We start from the raw sequence: 24,509 nt of genomic DNA, 5'->3' as shown, positions 1-24,509 counted from the left end.
CTCAATAATCGTCGTCTAGAATCACAAACATCGACGTTAATCAGAACGCTATCAGTTGAATCATATTCAATGATTTATAAAAGTATTTTATTGAAATAAAATAGTGCATTTTTAGTTTATTATTGGACAGTTAGAATAAAAAAGGCATAAAAAGTTAATTTTAAAGGAGGAGTATTTATGTCACTGGGCGTTAGCTTCCACATTAGCACTAAGACGTGTTTCCAGTGGAATACTAATGCACTTCAACTCATATTTGGTCTTACTAGTAGTTTTAAAGCAGATCTCAGGTATTTGTGGGTCTTTTTGTGATTGGATTATTCCATCAAACGATAAAAAAGCTGTTAAATTTTATCTCAAAGAGCAGAAACGTTGGACACTGACAGCGGGTTTCTATATTTACCAGCCGATGTTTGATTGGGAATCGTCTCTTTGTCTCTGAAATAAAAACTCATCTGTCTCCTAAATGAGTCGAAGCTCTGAGAATGAAATTCCAGCTATCTGCTCCTCATCAAGTTAATTTCCGTCTCCCAGCCTGATGAACTCATTTGCATCACATTATGCTGCTCTGTGAGACAAACTGGGATTATCCTCTGGTGGGAAGAAAACACACCAGATAGCGATCCCTCCACCCGCACCACGACACAAATTAAAAATGCAAATCGGCACAGCTTTGCTGATGCAGGACAAATACTTTGGAGATTCTTTGTGTGTTTTGGTTTAATTTGTGAGTTTCTCTCCCAGACAACATTTACCCCGAGAGGACGACTCATTAACCGATCCGTGCCAAAGTAAAGCTTCGCTGATTGCCAGTCAGAGTGTCGTTTCTTCACAGACGGGTGTGAAATTAAATTCAGATTGGACTCCAGCAGATGCTGCAGCAACGAGCGAAGCCTGCGCAGCGTTTTCACCGGGTTGCAGTCAGTCCTGGAAACATTCAAGGTTTTGGCCCAAAAAATCTGCTCAGATGGAGGATGATATTAAAAAAACTTAAATAAAAGAACTTTTATTGAACTTTGACCTCAAATGATTTAAAGTCTTGCTTTAAATACAGACTAGACCAATTTGAATTATGATGTTAGTCAGTAGACAGAAGACAAATTTACTGTTATTCAGGTTTCACAAAATGCAACAGTTCAGCAATGAGTTTACAAAGATTATGAGCAAAATGAGAAATCTCGTTTTTATTTTCAAAGTTTTTGAATCAAAATGTTGATTATTCTGTTATGTGGTTTTCAGGTACAATGTGATTAATTGTGATGAATTAATTACCATGATCACTAATGAGGAAGGAACAAACCGAGACGCTAGAAATGCTCAGAGCTGCTGAGAAATGAAATAACTATAATTTCAGGTCCATTTTTAGACGTGGTTTCTGTTTGTCACTTTCTGACGTGTCAGACGGAGGAGCTGCTGATCGGACCGAACCGCCGGGTTTCTGCAGTAACAACAGACAGGATAATGGCTACCTAGCCAGACGCTGCAGGTAAGCCTGATGACATCATCCTGCAGGTGGTCTAAAGGTGGCGTTCTGGGACTTTACGTCGGCACAGACTGTCGGGTTTCCTTCCAGGATGGACATGAATTTAGCACCATCCATCTTCCCATCTGACCAGCTTCCATATCTCTGCCCAAAAGTGGCTCCTGGTCTGACCTCTGACCTCTGGTCCTGCAGACCTCGGTCTGGGTTCGGTTTCAATGTGAACGCCAAGCGGACCAGAGACCGCTCCAAAGGCAGGAAGTGGACTATATTGCCATTTATTTAAAGTCTCGTATCAAATCAACTTTTTTAAGCTTTCCATTGTGTTCATGTTGTTTCCTTGAGGGTTGCTTTGATTCTTTCATGTATGTTTAAGAAATCCTCTTATCTCCATGGCAGCCATTCAGCTGCGAAACGCCCCGCCTTTGAGACGTAGCTCTTCCCCCACTCAGCTCCTTCAGACTAGCCAGTAGCAATTAGCAAACAGCTGCTGCTCAGAGCAACGCTGGTAAAAATGTTAAAGGGTTAATAGAGGAACCATGTTGGGAAGACTTCCTGGAGGCGGAGCTTCAGAGAGAGCAGCAGCTTTAAGGAGACAGAGACCCAATTTCAAGGCGTTAAATCAGGAAGTAATTTTTTTAAATAAAAATTTATAAATACAGAATTTTTAACAATTAAAGGCAACATAGTAACTTGATCATGCTATACAAAGAGACACAGTACTGCCCCATTCAAATAGAAAAATGAATTTCTGATGATGCAGAAACAGAAAAGAGGCTCAGCTTTCATCTCCAGATCATTTTTCTGCTTCTGACAGGTGCTGACACCACAGCTCTGGATGTTTCTCCCAGTTCTCCCAGCAGTCTTTGTGTCAGATCCCCGATGGCTTCAACACGCATCATTAGAGCTCTGGATGAGGCAGCGGCTCGCCGCGTGTCGAATGATAAACGTCTGCTGGATGACAGCACCGTCTCCAAACAGAAGACAAAAAACTGTTGAGGTAATTCATGCCTGAACTTATCTTCACTCAGAAAAATGTGAACAGCATTAAATAAAGACAGCATCTTATTCCATGGTTCATCAGCTGCTGTTCAACATTTTTAAGCGTCGTGTCAGATGGTTTAAAAGGTACCAAAAAGGTATCTGTGATTAAAATGCGGCAGCTGAAATCCTTCTACAAGCTGTTGTCTTTTTCTGGCTTAATCTCAGAATTATATTAATATTCCTGGTAGTTTTTTATTCATTAGGATGAAAACAGATGTGCATGGAGTTTGAAGACATTAAAAAACAAACTTCTCATCCGGATTTGAACTGGTTTCATTCTGACTGATTCTGACTCGCCTCTAATATTTCATTGCTTAGACAATGGAAAACTTACAAACGTGAACAATAAAGGACCAAAACAAGTCAACTCCAAGGTTTCCACTGCAGTGAATAACTGGAGAAATGTGTCAGGTTATTGATGGATGTTTCGTTGTGGCAGATTAAACTTTCATTAACAGTTTATGTGCCAAGACATCTCAGCCAGAAGGTGTGTGATTTACCTCCATCTGCTTCAGGACACTGGACATTATGGTCCAGTGAAGCCAACAGAACCACCTGCAAATAGCAGGTGGTTCAACTGCTTGACTGCACCTGGAAACTGGTCATGAAGGTTATGATCAAAATCAGTGACAAAGGCCAACTTTGGCGGAGTTTGACTGTCACCAGAAACACTTACTGCATACAATGCGATCCAAGCTCTGACACCGGCCGAACAAAATGACCCGTATTACTAAAGCGCCCTCTACAGGGTCTCACAGGGGCCCACAGGCTCCGGTTCCTCAGGGACGGGCCGAACTCCATAAAACAAGAACACCAGTTGAGTGAAGTTCCATGGACTGTGCAGAGCTGGTCCAGTCTTCCACAACCAGAACCAGAACCACACTGTTGCCCCTGAATTTGAAGCTTGCCCATTTGGCAGACTCTCCTCTCCAGAACCATGAATGGACCTGAAGAGTGTGATCGTCTGCCTCAAAGTGGGAATGACTTCAGAATGGAAGAGTGTTCACCTGCTGAGTGGGAAGCATTTGGGATGAGGATCACAGCGATGCAGCGAATGAAACCCGAAGCTCGGCGCCCCCGGACCCGCAACAGACTGATTGCAGCATTGCGAAGCAGAAAACTGAAGATCAGGCACAATATCAGATACTCACAGTACCAGCAACACTAAAGGGCTCAGGGTCTCTGCTCTGATGCAGCTTGTGAAGTCCAAAGACACAAACATTTCCAGTAATGGGTTTGGATCAAGGCCGTTCTGTGTTCACACCAGAAACAAATCCTACCAGAGTAGGTTTGGAAGCGGACGGCCTCATAACGTGGGTCTAAATCTGTTGTTTGGTTGAGGTTTGCTGATGGATTCACACCTGCACAACAGGTGAACCAACATAAGACGAATCTACAATCTGGAGTACAACTGAAAAATAAAAGTTGAATTGAGAAACTTCCAAAATCCAGTTTTCTTACAGAAGCAGCTCCATCTCTGGAGGAAACACCCACAGTGCCAGATGAAAACTCTGCAGAGGTAAAGCTTCTGTCTTCTGCAGACAGTTGGAGGAAGATAATTGATGCAATCATCTCAGGAGCATAAGCAGATCTTCTATGTTTCACAACTGCCAAAGAATCTGGTAAATCCTCAGATTAGAGCATTCCGGCGATGTTTGTTGATGGTAAATGCGCTGTCAGATGTTTTGTCGGATCCTAAGGGCTTAGGTTTATTTTCTAAGCCATAATTTGTCCTGGAGTCTGTCCTCTCTCTTTGTCCTAACTCTCCAGGGAAATGATTCCAGGACAGTGAAAAACAGAAACTGCTCTCACCATCAACAGATCTGTGTCAGATTCAACATCTGCATGCCGCTTCAGCTTTCATAGCCGTCTGACCGACCTTCAGCAGCACAGACTGAACCCCCAGCGGCTCGCACAACAAACGGACTGTTTTTCTAACAGGAGACGAGGCCTTGAGAAAACACGCTCCCTGTGCATGCTGTCGGCTCCGAGAACACACAACGCTGTCAGTCCGTCTGAGGCAGAGCCTCCCTGGAGGGTCCGGAAGACGCATCAGACTCAGATACATGTGGAGAGCAGAGGTCAGAGGTCAGGGGGGTCTGCAGGGTCTCCACAGCAGGACGAGATTTTCCCAGTGGGGACTGCTGCATACTGACACTGTTTGCTCCACAGATGAAGCCTTCGGAGTGTGGGAGGTTCTGGTTCTTCTTCAGAAACAACATGGCGCTGACAGCAGAGGTCCAAAGGAAGGGAAAGGAAGCGTTGAGATTTGGAGGAGGCAGAAAACTCGGTAAAAATGATCTGGTGATCAGACGACCGATGAAAAACTGAAACAAGTCGTCCTTCAGGATCTAGAAGAGGCACCAGGGGCATCTGGACAATGTTCGCCCAGAGGCCCAGCATTCCTGTGGATGATACTTTCAACGGCGGCGCCAATTCGAACATGGTAGCTGACCCAGTCCAGCCTCCGTGGAGACGTTCCGGTGGGATAACGCTCCCTACCAACTGCTGCAGAAATGCCTCAGAAGTGGTTTGATTTGGCCTCCAAGTTCTCCAGAATCAATCATGGAGGCTCTGCTTCCCAACGTCCCGAGCCAGAACCCACAGCGTGCCTCCAGCGGTCCAACGCGGTCCAGCCTTCCGCAGCCGGGTTTGGAGGCAGAGAGACTTTAATAGCTGAAATGTGTCCGGGAAGTTCTGGCTAATTAGTTAATAAGTTAGTTTACAACTCTTCTGGATTTCAATGTTGCAGTACATTATACCAACACATTAGCAGAATGTGCTAATTCTGTTAACGTGTTGCCCAGACTATCGCTGGCTCCAGCCGTACTTCCTGCTTGACCCGGTTCCTGTCTGATGATGGTTCTGATCTCCATGTCGACTGGTCGGCTTTAGAAGACCAATGTATGAACCAAAACAACTCAGAGTGACCTTCTGCAGAGATATTATTCATTTCTGTCATAAAATAGCAGTTTATGAGTCAGTCATAGATTTTAAATTGTTGGTGTTGGATCTGAATGCAAAACGTTTCCAAGCAGCAACAGAAAAAATGTTGTTTTTCACCTGAAAGTTGCAATCAAAACACTAAACTGAGGTCAAACTTCATTGTTTCCATTTTTGGTCATTTTATTGTTACTTTTTGTTCTGCACATTGTTTCTGTTTTTTGTAAATTTTCTACGTATTTTGTGACATTTTTAAGAGTCACATTAGTTTAGTGTATTTCAAAATATTTTGGAATCTGTTTGTGTTTTATAATATGTTGGGGGGGTTTTCATTTTGGTCATTTTATTTTTGTCAGTCATGGTAGGGCCTGGTGAGGCCCTGGTGGGGCCCAGACCTGGTGGGGTTCTGGTGGGGCCCAGACCTGGTAGGGCCTGGTGAGGCCCTGGTGGGGCCAGGACCTGGTGGGGTTCTGGTGGGGTCCTGGTGGGGCCCAGACCTGGTGAGGCCCTGGTGGGGCCCAGACCTGGTGGGGTTCTGGTGGGGCCCAGACCTGGTGGGGTTCTGGTGGGGCCCAGACCTGGTGGGGTTCTGGTGGGGCCCAGACCTGGTGAGGCCCTGGTGGGGCCAGGACCTGGTGGGGTTCTGGTGGGGCCCAGACCTGGTGGGGTTCTGGTGGGGCCCAGATTTGGTGGGGCAGACCTTTGACCTTTGACATATTACTGGACAAGCACCGGCCTGGTGAGGCCCCACCAGGGCCTCAACATCTGGTGGGGCCCACCAGGCCGGTGCTTGTCCAGTAATATGTCAAAGATTGCGATGCTTCATGGGTGAGTGAGTCATAAAGGATGCAGTCATCCTGTGACCAGATAAAGGACCGGAGTTTCTCCTCTTCAGCCATGTGAGTCATCGTCTCTGTGAGGTAGACGGTGGCAGATGTCCCACTCAGTCCCCACTGGTGTCCCTGAGGAGGTCTTTTATCAGGCTGGGGGACACCTGATCTCTGTTGTGTTGTGTAAATCTCAGGTTTCCTCTTGGCTGCCACATTTGGTTCCCTGTTTTCTCACAGAACCCTGGAGCGGAGAAACCGGACACTCCTCTGTCCTTCAGCCTGGATCAGAGACTCGGGTTCACGCAGGGAGATCGTCTTTCAGCTGCACCTGAAGGCGGCTGGCTCCAGGTTCGGGCCTGTAGGAGCATCTCCAGCTCAAATCGTTTAATCCTCGACCTTTCCCGACCGTCTGCCTCCCATGTGGAGCGTGGGAGAACTAATCCCACTAATTAAACAGAAACATGCAGCTGAGACATTTTTATCACCGAGCTTCATGCTGGAGGAGTACTTGACTCTGTGAAGACTTGTTTTGTACACAAGCACTTCATGGTTCAAAGGTCAACAAACTGGTTAAATAATATCTTAAAAATATGTTAGAAGCCCCAAAAAGTCTTGTTTGAGGAATTTTAACTATTTTTTAAGGGAACAGAAGCACAAACCCTGATGATGACCCCATGCCATGGGCCCCTGGATGTCTCTGCTTGCAGGTTTTCTGGCTGGACAGTTGCTGACATCAGCTCCTTACTGTGAGCGTTCCTCCTGCATGGTTAGCTTTAGCTGAGATGGTTCTTTTCTCCGTGTCTGAGCCAAATGAAGGAGTAAACATCTGACTACAGCTGCAGTCTGACTATCTGTGTATCAGCATCTTGCCCTCCTTCCCATCCAACACATGTGTAGCTTTAGCTTGAAGCAACGTCTTAGGGCCAAACAGCATGTTGCTGAGGGAAGCAAAAAACAACTGGAGCTAAAAGTCCAAAGGCCTTTTATTCATAACAAGATGCGGTTTAAATTCCTCCACAGGGTGCTGGTTTGCTAAGTCTCCTGTCTGTACATTATTTCCTGTTTATTTGGTTAAGTTTGGCATCTCCAGTCATAAATTCTTCATTCTTTGACAGTTTTCAGCTTTGTGCTACTTTCCTTTCACTTTGGTTTTATACATATTTATTTTACTGAAATGAATGTGATTATTATGAGCTACAAGCCTTAAGAAAACAAAATGTTAAAGTTATCATTTATGACTTTGAAATCAATTTTTATGCCTAATTTGTTTGAGCTAAAATTCTTTAATCTTTTTGTTTTTTGTATATTTTTGATGGATTTTTAAAGGTTCTCTGATTTGTTATGTTTCTGGATACTTTGAAAATACAAATTAAAGGTAAAACAACAGAAGTGACACTTTAAACAGATAAAACTTCTCTTTTTGTGAGGCTGGAGAATCACGAGTCCAACACGACGCGGAGCCGCTGCAGAGGGACTCAACGGGCCACAGAGGGTAAAATTCAGGTCAGCTCAGAGATTCTCAGCCAGATCTGGAGGTTTTGGTCGTGATGGAGTGAAGCGGATGGATTACTGGCAGCAGCTGCTCTGATTTTGTCAGCAGGTGTTTTTGTCATCAGGCCGTTCAGCTTCTTTTCTGCCGAAAAAACTTCAGCCCAGCAGGATGTGATTCATGCTTTACCAATAAAGTTACTGAACTTGTTCAGACTAAATGTTTAGGTTGTATCTGGGTTAGTTCTGGTCATGTGCTGGTCGGGTTGTGAGTGTGTTTGCGTCCCGCTGCGTGTGTGCTGACAGTGCATGTGTGCAGGATTTACAGCCTGTAACGAGCCCCTCCGGCGTCGCAGCAGCAGTCTGCTCCTCACACCGGAGGAATCTCATGCTTCAGCAAAATGCAGATGTTTTATTTTCCGGTGGAGGTGCAGACTCGGAGCGGGAGATTTATTAACATGGGAAAATTAGCTTGTGGTAGCAACTTCTGAACGGGCTGATACCGATGTCCAGTTCTGTGAGTCTTCAAACGATGCTGACCTACAAACGGAGAAGCAACCTGCTAACTGCAGAGGAAACTGTTTCTAATGAGGAGCCTGTAAAAACCAACAGCAGCTTGTTCCTCTTTGCTTCGTCACCAGAAACTTCATCACATATTGAGCAGAAAGTATTGAAGATGTGCAACATTTAGAGCCCAGTGTGAGCCCAGCCTCTTTTGTATTCTTCTGGTATCAAGTGATTGCAAATTGTGTGAATGAAGCCAACACAGGAGTCCTTTACCTGCCAGTAAGGGACAATGTTTAAACCCAATCAGTTCTTGTATATTTGGCAGATTGTCAGTAGTTGTTGAACATGTGTTGACTTTGCTCCTTCTTTAACTTTCCAATGTGTTGCTAACGACGATCACTGAGGTTATTTTTCCATTTCCGTCACAGTTTATACTTGTCAACCCCGATGGATCACATGGTCCAGTTTGTGTCCCAGCACAGGATCCTGGCAGAAACCCGGTTCTGTTCGGACCTCTGCAGATCAAAACCATCGTTCACCGACCTCAGGTGGATGGACGTCACCCGACCCAGTTATCATTTTGATCCACTTTCCAGTTTTCCACAGTTCAGCCGCAGGATTTTTCTCCGATTTTCCCCCAGGATGACGGTTCTGCATGAAGAAGGTTAATATTAATGTAGGTTAATATTTCATCTGACACTCAATAGCTAGCTTGCTAAAGAATTTATCTTGTTAACTAAATATTTAATTTGAAACTGACATTTATAAATGAATGAACAATAAGATTCTACATCATTTTTGATTGTGTAACTTTAAAAATGGCCCACAGGTTCTGACCCGGTTGAGTCGGGGGTTTCTATCTCCTACCTGCCAGGTGTTTCTAACTGTTGGAGGTCAGAAAGATTTCTGTCCAATCAGAGTCATTCTTCCATTCAGATTTCACCTCTGAATGGTTCTGGCTCAATTGGACCTGAAGGTTCTGAATGGTTTGTCTCATATTTAGAGGAATCTCTATTTGGACTCTGATCCTGTTTGGTTTCGTCTTTGACTTCAGAGCAGCAGGTTCACCAGCTTCAGAAGTTTCCTAAGTTCAGCAGCAACATGGCCGAACGCGTCGGATCCGACCTGCTGATGGATGCCAGGTCTGACATGTTCAGGGTGTTTATTGACCTCCTGGTGTCGGTGACCTCAGCCCGCGCCCGAGGCAGCAGGAATTTCCCAGGAAAAACACACCTATGATCGGATCCGGACCCGCAGGCCGAGCAGACAGATCCGTAAATCATCTGCATCTCAGAGTTCAGGCAGAGGCTGCTGGGTGGAAATAACGACCGGGTCTGGGTTTAGAAACACGCTTTATGGTTCCGCTGGCCGTCAGGGTTCCTGAGAGCGGACCGGGTCAGAATCTGGCTGGACCTGGACAGAATAATTATTGGTTCTGATTGGTTCTTATCAGCCAGTAAACAAATAAATATTTGAGTCGCATGAAAAACTGGAAGAGAATTTACATGCAAAAGTTTTAGTTTCCATCCTTCCATCCGTCCAGATCCCCCCAGACCGGACCGGACCGAGTTCCTCCCTCCATCCACCCGTCCATCTCCGGGTTCCTTCCGGGTTCCCTCAGTCCAGATGATCCCCGCTCAGGTTTGGAACATTTCTGGAGCAGCAGATCCAGAGCTTCATCAAAGCTTCGCTTTCATTCTGCAGGTGAAGTCTGGATAAGTCTGACTCCGTCCAGCTGGTTCCGACCTGCTGGGTCCGACTGGTTCCGACCTGCCGGGTCCGACCAGCTGGTTCCGTCCTGCCGGGTCCGTCCTGCCGGTTCCGTCCTGCCGGGTCCGTCCTGCCGGTTCCGTCCTGCCGGGTCCGTCCTGCCGGTTCCGTCCTGCCGGGTCCGTCCTGCCGGTTCTGTCCAGCCGGTTTCGTCCTGCCGGTTCTGTCCAGCCGGTTTCGTCCTGCCGGTTCTGTCCGCCGATTCCGTCCAGCCGGTTCCGTCCTGCCGGTTCCGACCTGCCGGGTCCGACCAGCCGGTTCCGTCCAGCCGGTTCCGTCCAGCCGGCTCGCATGGTGGAGAACCGATGAGAACTTCTCCAGCTCTGTTTGTCTGCTTGACATTTTTAGAAATAATCGGTTTAAAAAACACTTCCTGCAGGATTCTTTGCTTTCCTTCTCCAACATCCATCACCATAAATCCTTCATCTGGTTTCTCCTCCAACTCGGAGCTTTTCAACATGTCTGCCGCCCACGCAAACAAACCGTCTCTCCCACAACACCAGATGCACCAGAGAACCGGCTCTGGGTTTCAGGAAGATGTGCTCTAAAAATGCCAAGAGTCAAAATCCGTGCAGCATTCACAGCTGGAGTCAGAAAAAAAGCAGAAACAAGTCAATAAGTGAAGAGAAATTCTTAAAAAGTGTCAGCCAAACAAAGCCTGGTCTGTTCTGCAGAGATGGATGTGTTAACAGCAGGGAGGCAGGTACGAATCCCGCCAGGCTTCCTCTTAAATCTCATATTTCATTGATTTTTCTGTGACAAGGCTGAGGATTGGTTTCAAAGGCTGTTCCTCCCAGAACGGAGCAGCGGTGGGAAAGCTTGGCGGATGTGATGCCGGCGGGAACGCCGTCTGCTCGGTGGGAATGCTGCTGCTGCTGCTGCTGCTGCTGCTGTTGCTGCTGCTGCTGCTGCTGCTGCTGCTGCTGCTGCTGCTGTTGCTGCTGCTGCTGCTGCTGCTGCTGCTGCTGCTGCTGCGCTGCGACCCACTTCCCCGATCCGCCAGCGGGAGGGAAGACAGGACAAAACATCTCCCTGCTTGGAAATGGGTCAAATGTATTTCGTTCATTTAAACAGAATGAAAGCGGCTCAGACAGAACCGGTCGGTCCGAACAGATCAGTACATTCACCAGAACCGGTTCTGGGATCAGAAACAGATTCAGATCAGATGTTCACAAGTCATTTGTCCCAAAACAGAGAAAAGCCTCAAGTCAAGTCTCAACACTTAAAAAACAAACAAATCTTTCCTGTTGTCGAATTTCTACATCAATTATCTGGAAAACAGTAACGAATAATAACTAAAGAACAAGTAACTATCCAACAGGACGTAGACGTTTGCATTAAGTCAAGAATATTAATAAAAGGTTTCATTTCCACTGGAACATTTCCCCGTATTATAATGATGGACAGAGCAACGTCTGATGTCGGATGGATGTAGGAACCATAACCTCCATCAGGTCTTCTGAATCTCCTCCACTTTCTTCTCCTCTTTGCTGTCAGAAATGTTTCCCTTCAGAATAAAAGCCTGTGTGTCTGAAAACGTTTAACTGAGCTCCAATCCTCCAGAGGCTTCGTTAGCGTGACCTGAACTCGTAAACAAACATCACAACCAGAACTAGACGAGGTTTAGATGAAGTGGATTCTGGCCCGTTTTGGCTCCTGGGAGGTTCTGTGCAGACGGGTCAGATCGGGTCAGATCGGAGCCGCACGCCCTGCGGCGGCCCGGCAGAATCGCTGCCCTGTTTTCATTCCAGCACTCCGGAGGAGCTGCTTTCGCTCCGAGGAGAAATCCATATTTCCTGAATCGCAGGCAGGAAGCCTGGAGTTCCTGCTGCTCGTCTTTCACCTTTGATGCAGAAAATAAGTTTTTTCACTCCAGAAGAAAACAAGCAGAGGTACAAACTGTTTCTGGACCAGAACATGTGCAGCTCCAGTTCTTCTGTGCAGGAACATGGAGTGAGTTACGCTCCGTATTCAGCCACATTAAAAGCTCCTCAAACGCAAACATCAGCAGCAAAAACAAACAGCCAGCCGGGTCGGGAACCGAGCCGAGCCGCATTCTTCCACCGATGGATTTTTCATTTGTTCTGAGGGTTCTGCTTCTGCATTTAATAAATATAAATTAGCCTGAGGAGGGAACGAATCCTGAGATACTGAGAGTCATGAGGAGAGAGGCGATGGATGAGGAGCAGGACGGATTCAGGTTGGAAATGTTCTTTTGTTGTGGGGAGGAATTAAATGTTCCTGCACACAGGAGATACAGAACTCTGCCAGAACCAGACGTTCTGCTAAATCCGTTTCACATAAGTGTCATATTTTTATTTCTAGTTATTTTTCATAAAATAAAGGAAATATAAAGGCACGAAGAGATCAGGAGACTGAATAATCCAGTACAACAAAAACCAGGAGGGAGTAAAGTGGGAAGAGATGGAGGATCCAGGTGGAGGAATCAGAGGAGATGTGGAACAGCTGCAGGTAAACCGACCAACTAACACGACAGCAGAAACAATGGAACCAACCATACGGCAACACCTTTCGAACAATAATGAGAACAGAGAAGTTAACTGACTATGGCAAGAAATATGGAATATAAATTAACAAGTAAATAATCAAAACAAACATAAATAAAAAACAAACAAAAGAGGAGAAAACACAGAATCTCCTCAACCCCAATACGCCCCCCTATCCTTGGTTCTCCTCTCTCTCTCTGGTTCTCCTCTCTCTCTCTGGTTCTCCTCTCTCTCTCTGGTTCTCCTCTCTCTCTCTGGTTCTCCTCTCTCTCTCTGGTTCTCCTCTCTCTCTCTAGTTCTCCTCTCTCTCTCTGGTTCTCCTCTCTCTCTCTGGTTCTCCTCTCTCTCTCTGGTTCTCCTCTCTCTCTCTAGTTCTCCTCTCTCTCTCTCTCCTCTCTCTCTCTGGTTCTCCTCTCTCTCTCTAGTTCTCCTCTCTCTCTCTGGTTCTCCTCTCTCTCTCTAGTTCTCCTCTCTCTCTCTGGTTCTCCTCTCTCTCTCTAGTTCTCCTCTCTCTCTCTGGTTCTCCTCTCTCTAGTTCTCCTCTCTCTCTCTGGTTCTCCTCTCTCTCTCTAGTTCTCCTCTCTCTCTCTGGTTCTCCTCTCTCTCTCTAGTTCTCCTCTCTCTCTCTCTGGTTCTCCTCTCTCTGGTTCTCCTCTCTCTCTCTGGTTCTCCTCTCTCTCTCTGGTTCTCCTCTCTCTCTCTGGTTCTCCTCTCTCTCTCTGGTTCTCCTCTCTCTCTCTGGTTCTCCTCTCTCTGGTTCTCCTCTCTCTGGTTCTCCTCTCTCTGGTTCTCCTCTCTCTCTCTAGTTCTCCTCTCTCTCTCTGGTTCTCCTCTCTCTGGTTCTCCTCTCTCTCTCTGGTTCTCCTCTCTCTCTGGTTCTCCTCTCTCTGGTTCTCCTCTCTCTCTCTCTGGTTCTCCTCTCTCTGGTTCTCCTCTCTCTGGTTCTCCTCTCTCTGGTTCTCCTCTCTCTCCTGGGTTGATCTGTTTCCCTTCGTCTCAGTGAGGAACCTTCTGAAAGGTTTTTTCCTTCCATCTTCACGGTTTGGTTTTTCAGCAGAAGTCAGATGTTTTGCTCACTTTCTGTGAAATCTGTTCATATTAAAGTGAGTTCTGTGTGGTCGACTAACTGCATCAGGAGGAAGAAGAGGAGGAAGGAGGCTCGGCATTAAGACCAAACCACTCCGGATGGCTGAGAGCAGAAACTGGATCGTTCTCCTGACCACACGTCTGGTTGTGCATTAATGTGTTTGAGAAAGCAGGAGTCAGGAGCAGTTTAAACCCAGAACGTTGGGTTATGTAGACACAGTGGAGGTCTGCAGCCCCGAGCCGTCCAGCAGTCAGGACATCATTTATCCTGAGGTTTCCTTTGTAAACCATCAGATCCATCTCTGCAAAACTTTCCAACACGCAGTGACGTCCCGGCACCGTAGCCTGAACTGGGCTGGGCTGTTTCCTACCTGAGAAAACACTCTGTCATCTGATTGGATGGAGACACACAGCAGGTTTGAGTCCCAGCGGCGTCTTCGCCCCATCAGGTCTCCTCCACCCAAACCCGGACCCAAGCCAGCGCTCGTTTGGCCGCCCGGCCGCAGACCCCGGGCACTGTTCCCTGTCCCAATCAGAACCGTCACAGCCTGTCGTCCAGACCCACAATTAGATTTGAGCTCCAGAGCAACATGCCAGCGCAGACTGCACTCTGCTGAGAGCCTGTTAATGAGATGCCTACACTGCAGCCTTACCAGGGGCACAGAGAACCCATCACGATCCGTTACTGGAGTGGGTCAATATTCTGCCAATGACTACAACATTTTGCAAAATGAATTGTGATTAAATCAAAAATCAAATGTGCACAAGTCTGTTCACACTGCAAGTCTTTAAAAATCAACTTCCTGTCGTATTTGTCTTTTTCCGCAGTTGATCACATAACTTGTTGATGAAAAAATGTTTTCCCATCTTAGTTTTGTAAAATACACTTAATGCGATGTGGCTGAAAAAAACGCCTCATCTGGGTTTTTTTAGAGTTGTTCCGATTTGGCCGATTTATTTTTGTAATTTCAGTTTACACAATCTTATGGCAGCTAGTGCTTGTGGTTCTGCTCATGGTTTGGTTTGATGGAACTGTGAGGGTATGTAGGCGTTCGTAGGGGCTGGTCAGAAGGAGCTGAAGTCAATGTAAGAGAAAAGACGGCAGGAGGAGTCGGAGGTCAAGTCTCCCTCTTAAAACTCTCCTTGTGTTTGTTTTGCTGCATATCTCAGCAGAACTCTGCAGCAACGTTTCCCCAAAGCTCTCCACAGTCGGGTCGCTGCCTCGCTGTGATCCCTCAATTCCCAGAATTCCCACCCGCATCGCCCCCGCTGCAGAGCAAGAATGGATGGATGGATCCTCTCCATAAATAACCAGCAGAGCGGAGCCAAACCCCCACCATGTTTTTCCCCTCCACGCTTTGTTTCAGAGCCCGGACAGAGAGCGGCCGCGTCCAAACCTGCTGGATCCACCGAGCGGGACCGCAAATCCTTGGCACACACTGGGATAAAGGAAAACCAGGAGCGTGGAGTTTGGGTAAATAGAGCGTAAGAGGAGATGTGAGATTCCACAGATGTTTCTGCACACGAGAATAAAAACAGGGGAGCAAGACTCAACTTGATGATTTAAACTCAAAACATGAAGGAATCTGTGAAAACCTTTAAAGCAACTTGAAGCTGATAACTTCACTAAGTCAACAGAATGCCATCCGTCCGTCCGTCCGTCCATCCATCCATCCATCCATCGTCCATCCATCCCGTTAACGTACTTCAGTCTATTGTCTGGTTTGTTGTTGTTTTTAGAGCTGCTTTCGATGCAGCCAGCTATGAAGCCATCTGGCTTTATAGAAAAGTCACTCAGATGTTGTGTTGCAGAACTTATATTTTATATTTCAGCCACTTTTAATGAGACTCATAACAACTGACTGTGTTGACACACATCTGAGTGGAGCAAAATTACATGTGGGGTTCCACAGGGTTCTATTCTGGAGTTTCTTCTCTTCTGCATCCATGTTAGCATTTACTGCTGAACTGGGATTCTCAGTCATTTGTCAGTCAATCAATCAATCAATCAATCAATCAATCAGTCAATCAATCAGTCAATCAATCATAATAACAATCTTTTCACCCCTAAAAATGTCTGACCTGTTCTACTTCCATATGTGGAACTGAATCATGTTCGATGTTTTCAAAGCACCTGCATTCAGAACGATCATGTTGCATTTTATCTGACTTGTTAGTCGTTGACATCTGGTCCACAACTCGACACTGGAAGAAGGCAGACGGAGTAAATCTGGACCTAAACAGTTTTGTCTTCCTCTGTCTTCTGATGTCACTCTTGGTTTCTGTTGCTGAACAAACAGCGGCGGCCATTATTACTGCCGTAAACGGTGCTGCTGTGTGATGTCCTCATTCTTGTCCTTCAATCTTCAAAGCTCATGCAAACATTGAGCTAAAATGTGGTGATGTGTTTTGTGTGCGATGGAGCCGCCATCTGGGCCAATCTGAAGATTTATACACAGTGAGAAGCTCCTCCATCACCGTTGACGCGTCGTTAGGAGAGAGCCGCTTGTTTAACCTTGAAGAGGATCATATTTCATGTTTGCATTTTGTTGAAATTAATTTATGTTGAGCGACATTCAAATCTGCAGCGCATGTTTAGCTGCAACGGCTCATTAATCGGCGCTAAAGAGACAAAGAGACAACCAGCATCTCCATCATCGTCTCCATCGCCGCTCACTGATTTATTTCAGCCTCTGGAGCTGCTGGCGCTTACTGAGCTGATTAAAGCTGGAGATTCGCTCTTCCTCACACCTCTTCCTCATAGTGCAGCGCTGCCGGGGCGAATCTGTCAGGAACAGGCTGCAGCGACCAACAAGCTGCTGTCTGCCACCTCCACAGGGCGTCAGGTGTGAGAGTGGACAGCTTATCGTCTGACTGCCACACCACAAACATCCCACATCCACTCAGACTTCAATAAAAATCCACCTGCAGCGCAACATCATAGCATTAATAGTATTATCACTCAGTATCAATGACCTTTGAACTGGACAATCCAACATAAAGAAGGAGGAGAGTTAACATTTCCATTCAACTCCACGGAAGAGGCAGCGTCATGCTGCAACTTTAAACTCATAATTATAACTTATTATTTTGATAATTAAGACTATGAAACTTGTAATTATGACTTTTATTCTCAAAAATATGACTTTAAACTGATAATTCAAGCTTTTATTTTAAGGATTTACAAGTATAAAACTTTCAAATATGTGTTTTAACTTGTAATGACTTCTTTCTGTAATTGAAACTAGTAAGTATAACTGTAAAACTTGTGATGATGACATTAAATTGATAATTATGACTAAGTCAAGATTATCACTGTAAAAGTCGTAAGTCTGACTTTTATTCTTGTAGATATGATTAGTCACTGTGACATAACTTCCTGTTGGGGTTTTATTTCCTCTTTAATGGCAGAAACTAAAGCTAAAAACTCTGCTGGTCCATCTGGTTCCTTTACAGTCGTTGGAAATAAAATCGAACCGAGCCAAGACTGGATGTGAAGCCGCCACGCAGCTCAAAGTTACTCAGCTGGAATATTCGCCTTTCCAACCACTGGGTGGGAAAACGTGGATCCCGAACATCGGATCACCTCCATCGGACCAGACGGCGCTCCAGACGGACCGACCCCTCCACCATCAGGCATCATGAAGCTCTGATGGTTCGGTCGTATTTCAGCCAGATGAAAGCCTCCTTGTGCAGCTCAAGGCCCGGCTTTATTCGGCCCAGCGATACCAGTGGCCCGGAGGCGGTGGAGAACAAGGCTGTAAAGTCTAGATTGTGCTACACAGGCTCCCAGTGAATGAACTGGGCCGTTTTTAAAAGCTCCCAGTTCAATGTGGGCTGTGTCTCCGGGCCCGGCTGCCGGTTGTCGCCGGGCTTTGGTCGGCTCTGGCGTCGGGCAGCGGAGCCGACCGTCCATCATTCTGTCAGCGGCTGCTGCAGGATAATGCCTCAGTGTCGGCAGCGCTTTTAAAATTCCAGCGACGCGCGGATCCCTGCGAACGCTGAAAGGTTCCTGACAGGAACCGATCCACCATTTATCTCAGAGGATTTCTGCTGCTTTCAGGACCGTTATCAACAAACCCCCATGATTTACACAAACCGTAAAAACACTCAGGCAAAACGGCTGTGATGGTTGAACTTTAGTGTTGAAATCCAGACAGATTTTATGATGTTAAACTAAACAACTAAAAACATAAAACAATTGATCTTTTAGCTCGTGTTGTTCTGCTCAGTACCAGAGAATATTTTATTCATCAGGCAATCTGATGAATTATTCATCAGATCTAATCTCAGGTGAAGAAAAACACTCAACAGATTCAACTCTGATTCTTTACAGTGAAATGTTCTAGAATGATGGAAACACTGAGTGGAAAACTAAGTACACCCTTTGTGCTCTGGAGCAACAGGTGTGCTAACAACGCGAAGATAGGAACAGCGTGTCCAAGATGGTAATAATAATAATAACAATAACAAAATAAATTAAACTAACATTTAAAAAACTTCATTAACTTAATTTGAAAGTAGTCATTTTAATTGCATGTCCCAAAATTTTTCAAAAATATGACAATTAGGGAACAACCAAGAGGGTGTATAATATGTAAGACTTTTAAATTAATAAATCTTTTACTTTAATAACTTCTATGTTCTAAACTACATGGGCATCAGAAAGGTTTTCATTGGACGGGTCAGACTGGGCCAGGAGAGGCTTCAGGGTGGCTGACTAAATGTTTTGCTTCTATTTATTTTGATGAATAATAAGAGGAATAATTCAGGTCCTTATATATAAAACAAATGTTTGTGTATTTCTTCCTCTGTGTTTAACATTTATACTTTGATTGAGAACATGACTTTGCAAGCCGTTCAATGAACTGAACATGTATCTTCTGGGGCCATGGCCCTCACTGGCCCCCCTTTTGGGGGCACCACTGCAAAATTACACTTTAAAATTGGGTCTTAGAAACTCTGTCAATTTCAACTAAATTTATATGTAACTTTTCATTACAGTAAATCTGTTTATTACAAAATTCCTTTTTTAAGTAGCTTATTATAATGAAACGTCCACCAACCAGACATGTTGGGACCGGGACGGGTCCGAAACATTTGGTTCCAGAAACCAGCCTGAGCTGAGCGTCCAGGGGCCACCCGGCTCTGGGATGTTAGAGGACCGGCCCGTCTTTCACACCACACCGGATGACATTCTGCTCGTCCAACAGGCCGGGCGTGAAGCTGTTGTCACAGCGACGCCTCGGCCCAGACGCCAGCAGAAATCCCTTCCTGGCCGCCGAACGTACGCCGCCTCCGGTGAGATCCAGAAGGACGATGAGGAGCGGATTAGCGACGGCCAGACGCTCGCTGGTGTAAACAGATGGGAAAATGAGTCGGTCCAAGGAAACAGGTGTTCACATGAGTATAATCACATGGCACAGAGAGCAATGGCCCACTTGTGGTCCAGAGAATGGGCCCCAGCTGGGCACCGTGTACATTACACAAACGACTGTTTAGAGCGGCCAGGCAGCGGCCCTTCATCAGAGGATGTGATTGGATTGGATCTCTGTGATTGTGATAAATGAGCAGACTGAAATTAGAACGTTGGGAAACAGGATAATTACAGATCCGTGCCTTCAGCGCAGCAGAACCGGCCCAAACCGAAACGGCAGACCATGAGCAGAAAGACAGAGTTTTGCAGAATCAGATGGGCGTTTCTTTTCACTTCAGTTTGACACACACACAGTTTAGAGAAACTGCAGTTCTGGTGTCAAAGACTAAACAAGATGTAAATGATGCCAGCGCACGCTGATACGTTCTGGTACAATCTGTGACCGGGTCCAATAACTAGGTCAGGACTTGCTGATAGTAGACAGTCCAGATCTCAGCCTGGTACTTTACAGTTTCTCTTTTTTTCAGGTTAAATATAAATATCCAGCAAAAAGTGGATTTGGTTGATTAACTGAAGACAATTAAAATAAAAAATAAAACTGGATAGCTGCATGTTGATTTCGATTAGCATGTTAAAAATGAATCACTTCCTTTTCTTTTTTACTAAATTTCTGCCTGTTTTTTGCTTGTTCCTGGTAAATGTGGTGCGGTTACGGTAACAAGAAGCTTTTCTGCATCAGATTAATGAAGCAGCATTTTTTCTGGTCCCACTGAGGGTTCATTTCTGTTCAAACAGAGCTGAGGCTGCTGGAAAAGACCATTGTTGTGTTCAAGTTGTGCTAAAAGGAGACAGCCTGTTGGCGAAGCTAAGTCTAAAGTAGCATCTGAATGCTAAACATGTAGCAGCACCATATATGCTAACGCTAATGTCAGTCTCCTCAGACAACATTTCTGCAGAATCTCCACAAATGATCAGGAGTTTCTGAAACTCTGGGAAGCTGAACTTGAATCTGATGGTTGAAGAGCCTGAAGGTTAAATTAAAACTATAAATGTCTTTGCTGTTCATTCAGTAACTGAGAAGCAGGAAGAGGGTTTTGAACTGCAAATGTTGCTTATTTTATCTATATGTAGATTTTGATTCAAATTGTGCTTCATTAATTAATGATGCTGCAATTAACTAGATTTTAAAATGATAATCAAGTCCAGTCAGTAATAAAAATAAACATAATTTCCAACAAGTTCATCTTCAGGAAGTGGAAAGATGAGGAAGAGGAAGTTCAAATTTAGAAAAATCAGCTTTACAGCTTCTGGTAAATTTCTGTTCAGAGCCTAAAACTGAACTTCCTGCAAGAGGCGGCTGACAAAACCTTAGAGACAAACTGGACACCAAATGACAAGAGCTGCATAAAACCTGGGATGTTATCAAGGCAGGTTAAACCTGCAGCAGCAGCAGCAGCAGCAGCAGCAGCAGTAGCAGCAGCAGCAGCAGCAGCAAAGGAGCTGCAGCTGCAGCAGCAGTAGCAGCAGCTGCAGCAGCAGTAGCAGCAGCTGCAGCAGCAGCAAAGGAGCTGCAGCAGCAGTAGCAGTAGCAGTAGCAGCAGCAGCAGTAGCAGCAGCAGCAGCAGCAGTAGCAGCAGCTGCAGCAGCAGCAGCAAAGGAGCTGCAGCTGCAGCAGCAGTAGCAGCAGCTGCAGCAGCAGTAGCAGCAGCAGCAGCAGCAGTAGCAGTAGCAGTAGCAGCAGCAGCAGCAGCAGCAGCAGCAGTAGCAGTAGCAGCAGCTGCAGCAGCAGCAGCTGCAGCAGCAGCAAAGGAGCTGCAGCTGCAGCAGCAGTAGCAGCAGCAGCAGCTGCTGCTGCAGCAGTAGCAGCAGCTGCAGCAGCAGCAGCTGCAGCAGCAGTAGCAGCAGCTGCAGCAGCAGAGCAGCTGCAGCAGCAACAGGAGCTGCAGCAGCAGTAGCAGCAGCAGATAACAGAAGTGTGAGGAGCAGCTATCTGGTGTTGCAGGTTTCTGTGAAATCATTCTGTGTTTCCGTGCAGATGAAATGCGCTGCATATACTCACTTCCTTCATAGATGGAAATAAACCTAATGAACTTCCTGACTGTCGGCTCGTTTTTTGCAGATAATTAGAAGATGTTATGTTACAAATAACATCTTAGTTTTGGAGTAAAAGTTTTTCAGCAGAAGCAAAGAGCTTGAAAACTTCAGTGACTTCATATAAAGCAGCAAAAGGAGCTGCAGCTGCAGCAGCAGTAGCAGCAGCTGCAGCTGCAGCTGCTGCAGCTTCATATAAAGTCCATCTTTACTTTGGCTGTTGACTCCTGAATAACAAAAACAATTAAAACATTGAGTGACCATGTTGGAGGTTAATGGCTAATTATTTATAAGGTTGAAATATCGTGACAATAATAACAGATGTTATGTTGTGTTATATTTAACATGATTTAGTTGAAGTTCCAGCTCTTTATTGCAAGACAAGAAGATAAAAATATAATAAATAATTATTTTAGCTGTAAACTATCTTGAGAAACAAATGTCATGTTAATGTGTGCAATATGTGTTTGCTATTACATTTAAACAGTTATGCATTTAAGCTCTTCTGGCCAATAATATGTTTTAAATATTATGATTTATAAATATATTTTATTATAAATAAAAGTTACATTCGACAAATTGAACTGTGCTTTGTGCTGGGGTCCATTTGGGGGACTAAAAGCACATTTTGAAAACCATTAAGCAGATATTAAACATCTCATTATGGCTGCAGATCTGTGATTAAATATTTTATTGATCTGATGTTATTTTATAACGCTTTCATAGTTGTAAGGAGAATATTAAAAAAATGAAAATTTTAAAACATTTGTGTAGAGTTAATCTACATGTTTTACTGAACGAGACAAACAAATTTGCCTCGTTAAGTGTGCAAAATACAAAGATTATTAATATTAATAAATAAAAAGTAGCAAAAAATTTTTAAGTGAACATTTTTAAAAATTCACTTAAAATGTAAACTAATTCATCTTTATTTTTTTTAGTATAATCTTTTATGTTTCCAACATATTTTCATTCAATCAATCAATCAAATTTTATTTGTATAGCACATTTCAGCAGCAAGACATTTCAAAGTGCTTTACACCATAAACACAAAGTCATATAATCAACAATACATTGTTACATATTACATTTCTAATAAAACTAATCAGCTGGTTTTTAGTTGAGATTTGAAGGAAGTCAGGGTTTCCGCTGTTTTACAGTTTTCTGGAAGTTTGTTCCAGATTTTTGGTGCATAGATGCTGAAAGCTGCTTCTCCTCTCTTGGTTCTGGGGATGCAGATCAGAACCAGAACCAGAACCTGAGAGTCTGGAAGGTTGATACAACAACAGCAGATCTTTGATGTATTGTGGTGCTAAACCGTTCAGTGATTTGTAAACTAACAACAGTATTTTAAAATCTATTCTTTGAGCTACAGGGAGCCAGTGGAGGGACTTTAAAACTGTCTCTATCTTCCTGGTTCTAGTGAGAACAGGATCAGCAGCTTCTGGATCAGCAGCTTCTGGATCAGCTGCAGCTGGAGGATTGATTTGTTGGACAGGCCTGTGAAGACGCTGTTACAATAATCAATGCGACTAAAGATAAACACATGGATGAGTTTCTCTAGATCTGGCTGAGACATTAGTCCTCTAATCCTGGAGATGTTCTTCAGGTGATAGAAGGCCGACTTTGTAATCATCTTTATGTGGCTTGCAAAGTTGAGGTCAGAGGTCATCACTACTCCTAGGTTTCAGGCTGATCGCTAGTTTTTAGGTGTAATAACTGAAGCTGTGCATTGACTTTTTATTCACATAATGTGTCTATTTATTCTAAATAAAGCGATTTATACGGTGGATTTTACTGTGAGCTTTTATTTTGTTAATTTTACGGGCTTACTTTAGGGTGACGTCATATTTGTAGCGTATCGGAGCAGTGGGCGGGATCAGAACGTCCCGCTGGCCAATCAGCGGCCGTGAGAGCAGCGGAGCTTCGCAGCCGGGCGGTGTGGAGGAACAGTCCTGCCGGAGCAGAGCAGAAAGCGGTGCTGCGCCTCCACACGGACCGCTGCGTGTTTCTCCGTGGATGTGGCTCCGGATGGATCGGTAATTGAAAGACGAACTTCCTCCGGCCTGCTGTGTTTTACATGAGTCGCTGCTGGTCGTCTTGAAGCGGATATTTGTGATATTTGTTGTTTGGATTTACAGCGATAAGAAGCGGCATGAAATATAAAGTAAGTACGCGATTCGTTACTTTCTGCTTCTGTCAGAAACATTTCTGCTTGAGTTTTTATTTTAAAGTCCCAAACCTTTAAAATACGAGCAGGTGTTTCAAAGCAAAGGAGGAACTTCACAAAGGAAATGATGACAGCTTTTCAAACTGCAGCTGATGGAGGGTTACGTTTACTGCCAGCAGAGGCGCAAATATGAAAAAACTGGCCCAGTTGGAGCTGAAGCCACCAGGGGCCCCACGGTGAAAACTGGAGGCAGGAGCAGAGTCCGGGCCTGGACTCAGGTTTTACTTTGGCGTGGCCAGCTGCAGGAACGAACCTATAATCATGTGGGCTGGATGATGAGAGTCAAAGCCCAGAAATATATGTGACGCCATCCAGAACCTCAGTAAACTGCAGCAGAGGCAAAAAATGTTGTTGTTTTAAGTTAGTGAATCAAACTGATGCTTACTTCTAGATCTTTGGTGAAAGAAAAACACAAAGATCACTGCAGACAATACAAAACAGAAAAACTACAGTGATGGCAGTTTAATAATCATTAGTGGCTTTCATCAATAGCTTTAATAATTTTATTTATTTATTTGTTTCCAAAATCCAGATTAAATTTAGGTTAATACTTCTTGCAGCTAACAGTTAATATGACAAGTGTTATATTAATGTGACAGTTCTTTATCTTAACGAATAATTATGTTTTAAACTTTTGCCTGTCATTAAAACTTGTTCTGGACAAATATTTGTAAAAATACTTGATCTGTTTTGATATTTGTGATTAAATTACACAAAAAACCTGAATTATGATGACATTTCCATGTAAACAGCTGAAAGATTGAAAATTAAAAGCAAATTTGTTTGAAGATATAAATAGGTTTGTTCTAGCTAAATATTACAAACGGTGAGGACGGCCTGCAGGTGCAGCAGATTAAAATCTGTGAAATTTAAAATAGCATAGCTTGTTAGCTTGCCATGCTATTCTCAGGGTCGTTAGAAATGATCCACATCCTGTTTGTAATTGTTTATTTGTCTCACTCTAAATGCTGCAGAACAAACAGTTTGTTCAGGCCAGGCAGCCGATCACAGATCTGCAAAAACCTGATGCAACGATCCTGATTTTCATCCAGAACAATCGCAAAAAAAAACTGATCCACTTCACAACCACACTTCTTATTTACGACGATTCAGAGTAAACAAGACTTTTTACCATTTAAACATATCAAAAGTCAGCTGG

General features: G+C 44.6%; 2 protein-coding genes across 2 annotated transcripts in view; one reads left to right on the top strand and one right to left on the bottom strand.

Annotated features, from left to right (window-relative positions):
• tmem170b (transmembrane protein 170B) overlaps positions 1-24,509 on the bottom strand; it is a 75,252-nt gene that overhangs the window by 17,972 nt on the left and 32,771 nt on the right. The window lies entirely within an intron of this gene.
• nedd9 (neural precursor cell expressed, developmentally down-regulated 9) overlaps positions 23,090-24,509 on the top strand; it is a 29,113-nt gene continuing 27,693 nt past the window's right edge. Inside the window, exon 1 of the mRNA XM_055055160.1 lies at positions 23,090-23,287. Coding sequence (XP_054911135.1) covers positions 23,276-23,287 — 12 coding nt within the window. The 5' untranslated portion in view covers positions 23,090-23,275. The remainder of the gene's footprint in view (positions 23,288-24,509) is intronic.

The sequence above is a fragment of the Poeciliopsis prolifica genome, unplaced genomic scaffold (assembly GCF_027474105.1).
Source record: "Poeciliopsis prolifica strain line A6 unplaced genomic scaffold, Auburn_PproV2 SCAFFOLD041, whole genome shotgun sequence".
In the NCBI taxonomy this organism is placed as follows: Eukaryota; Metazoa; Chordata; class Actinopteri; order Cyprinodontiformes; family Poeciliidae; genus Poeciliopsis; species Poeciliopsis prolifica.
This window is presented reverse-complemented; position numbering and strand designations above follow the sequence as displayed.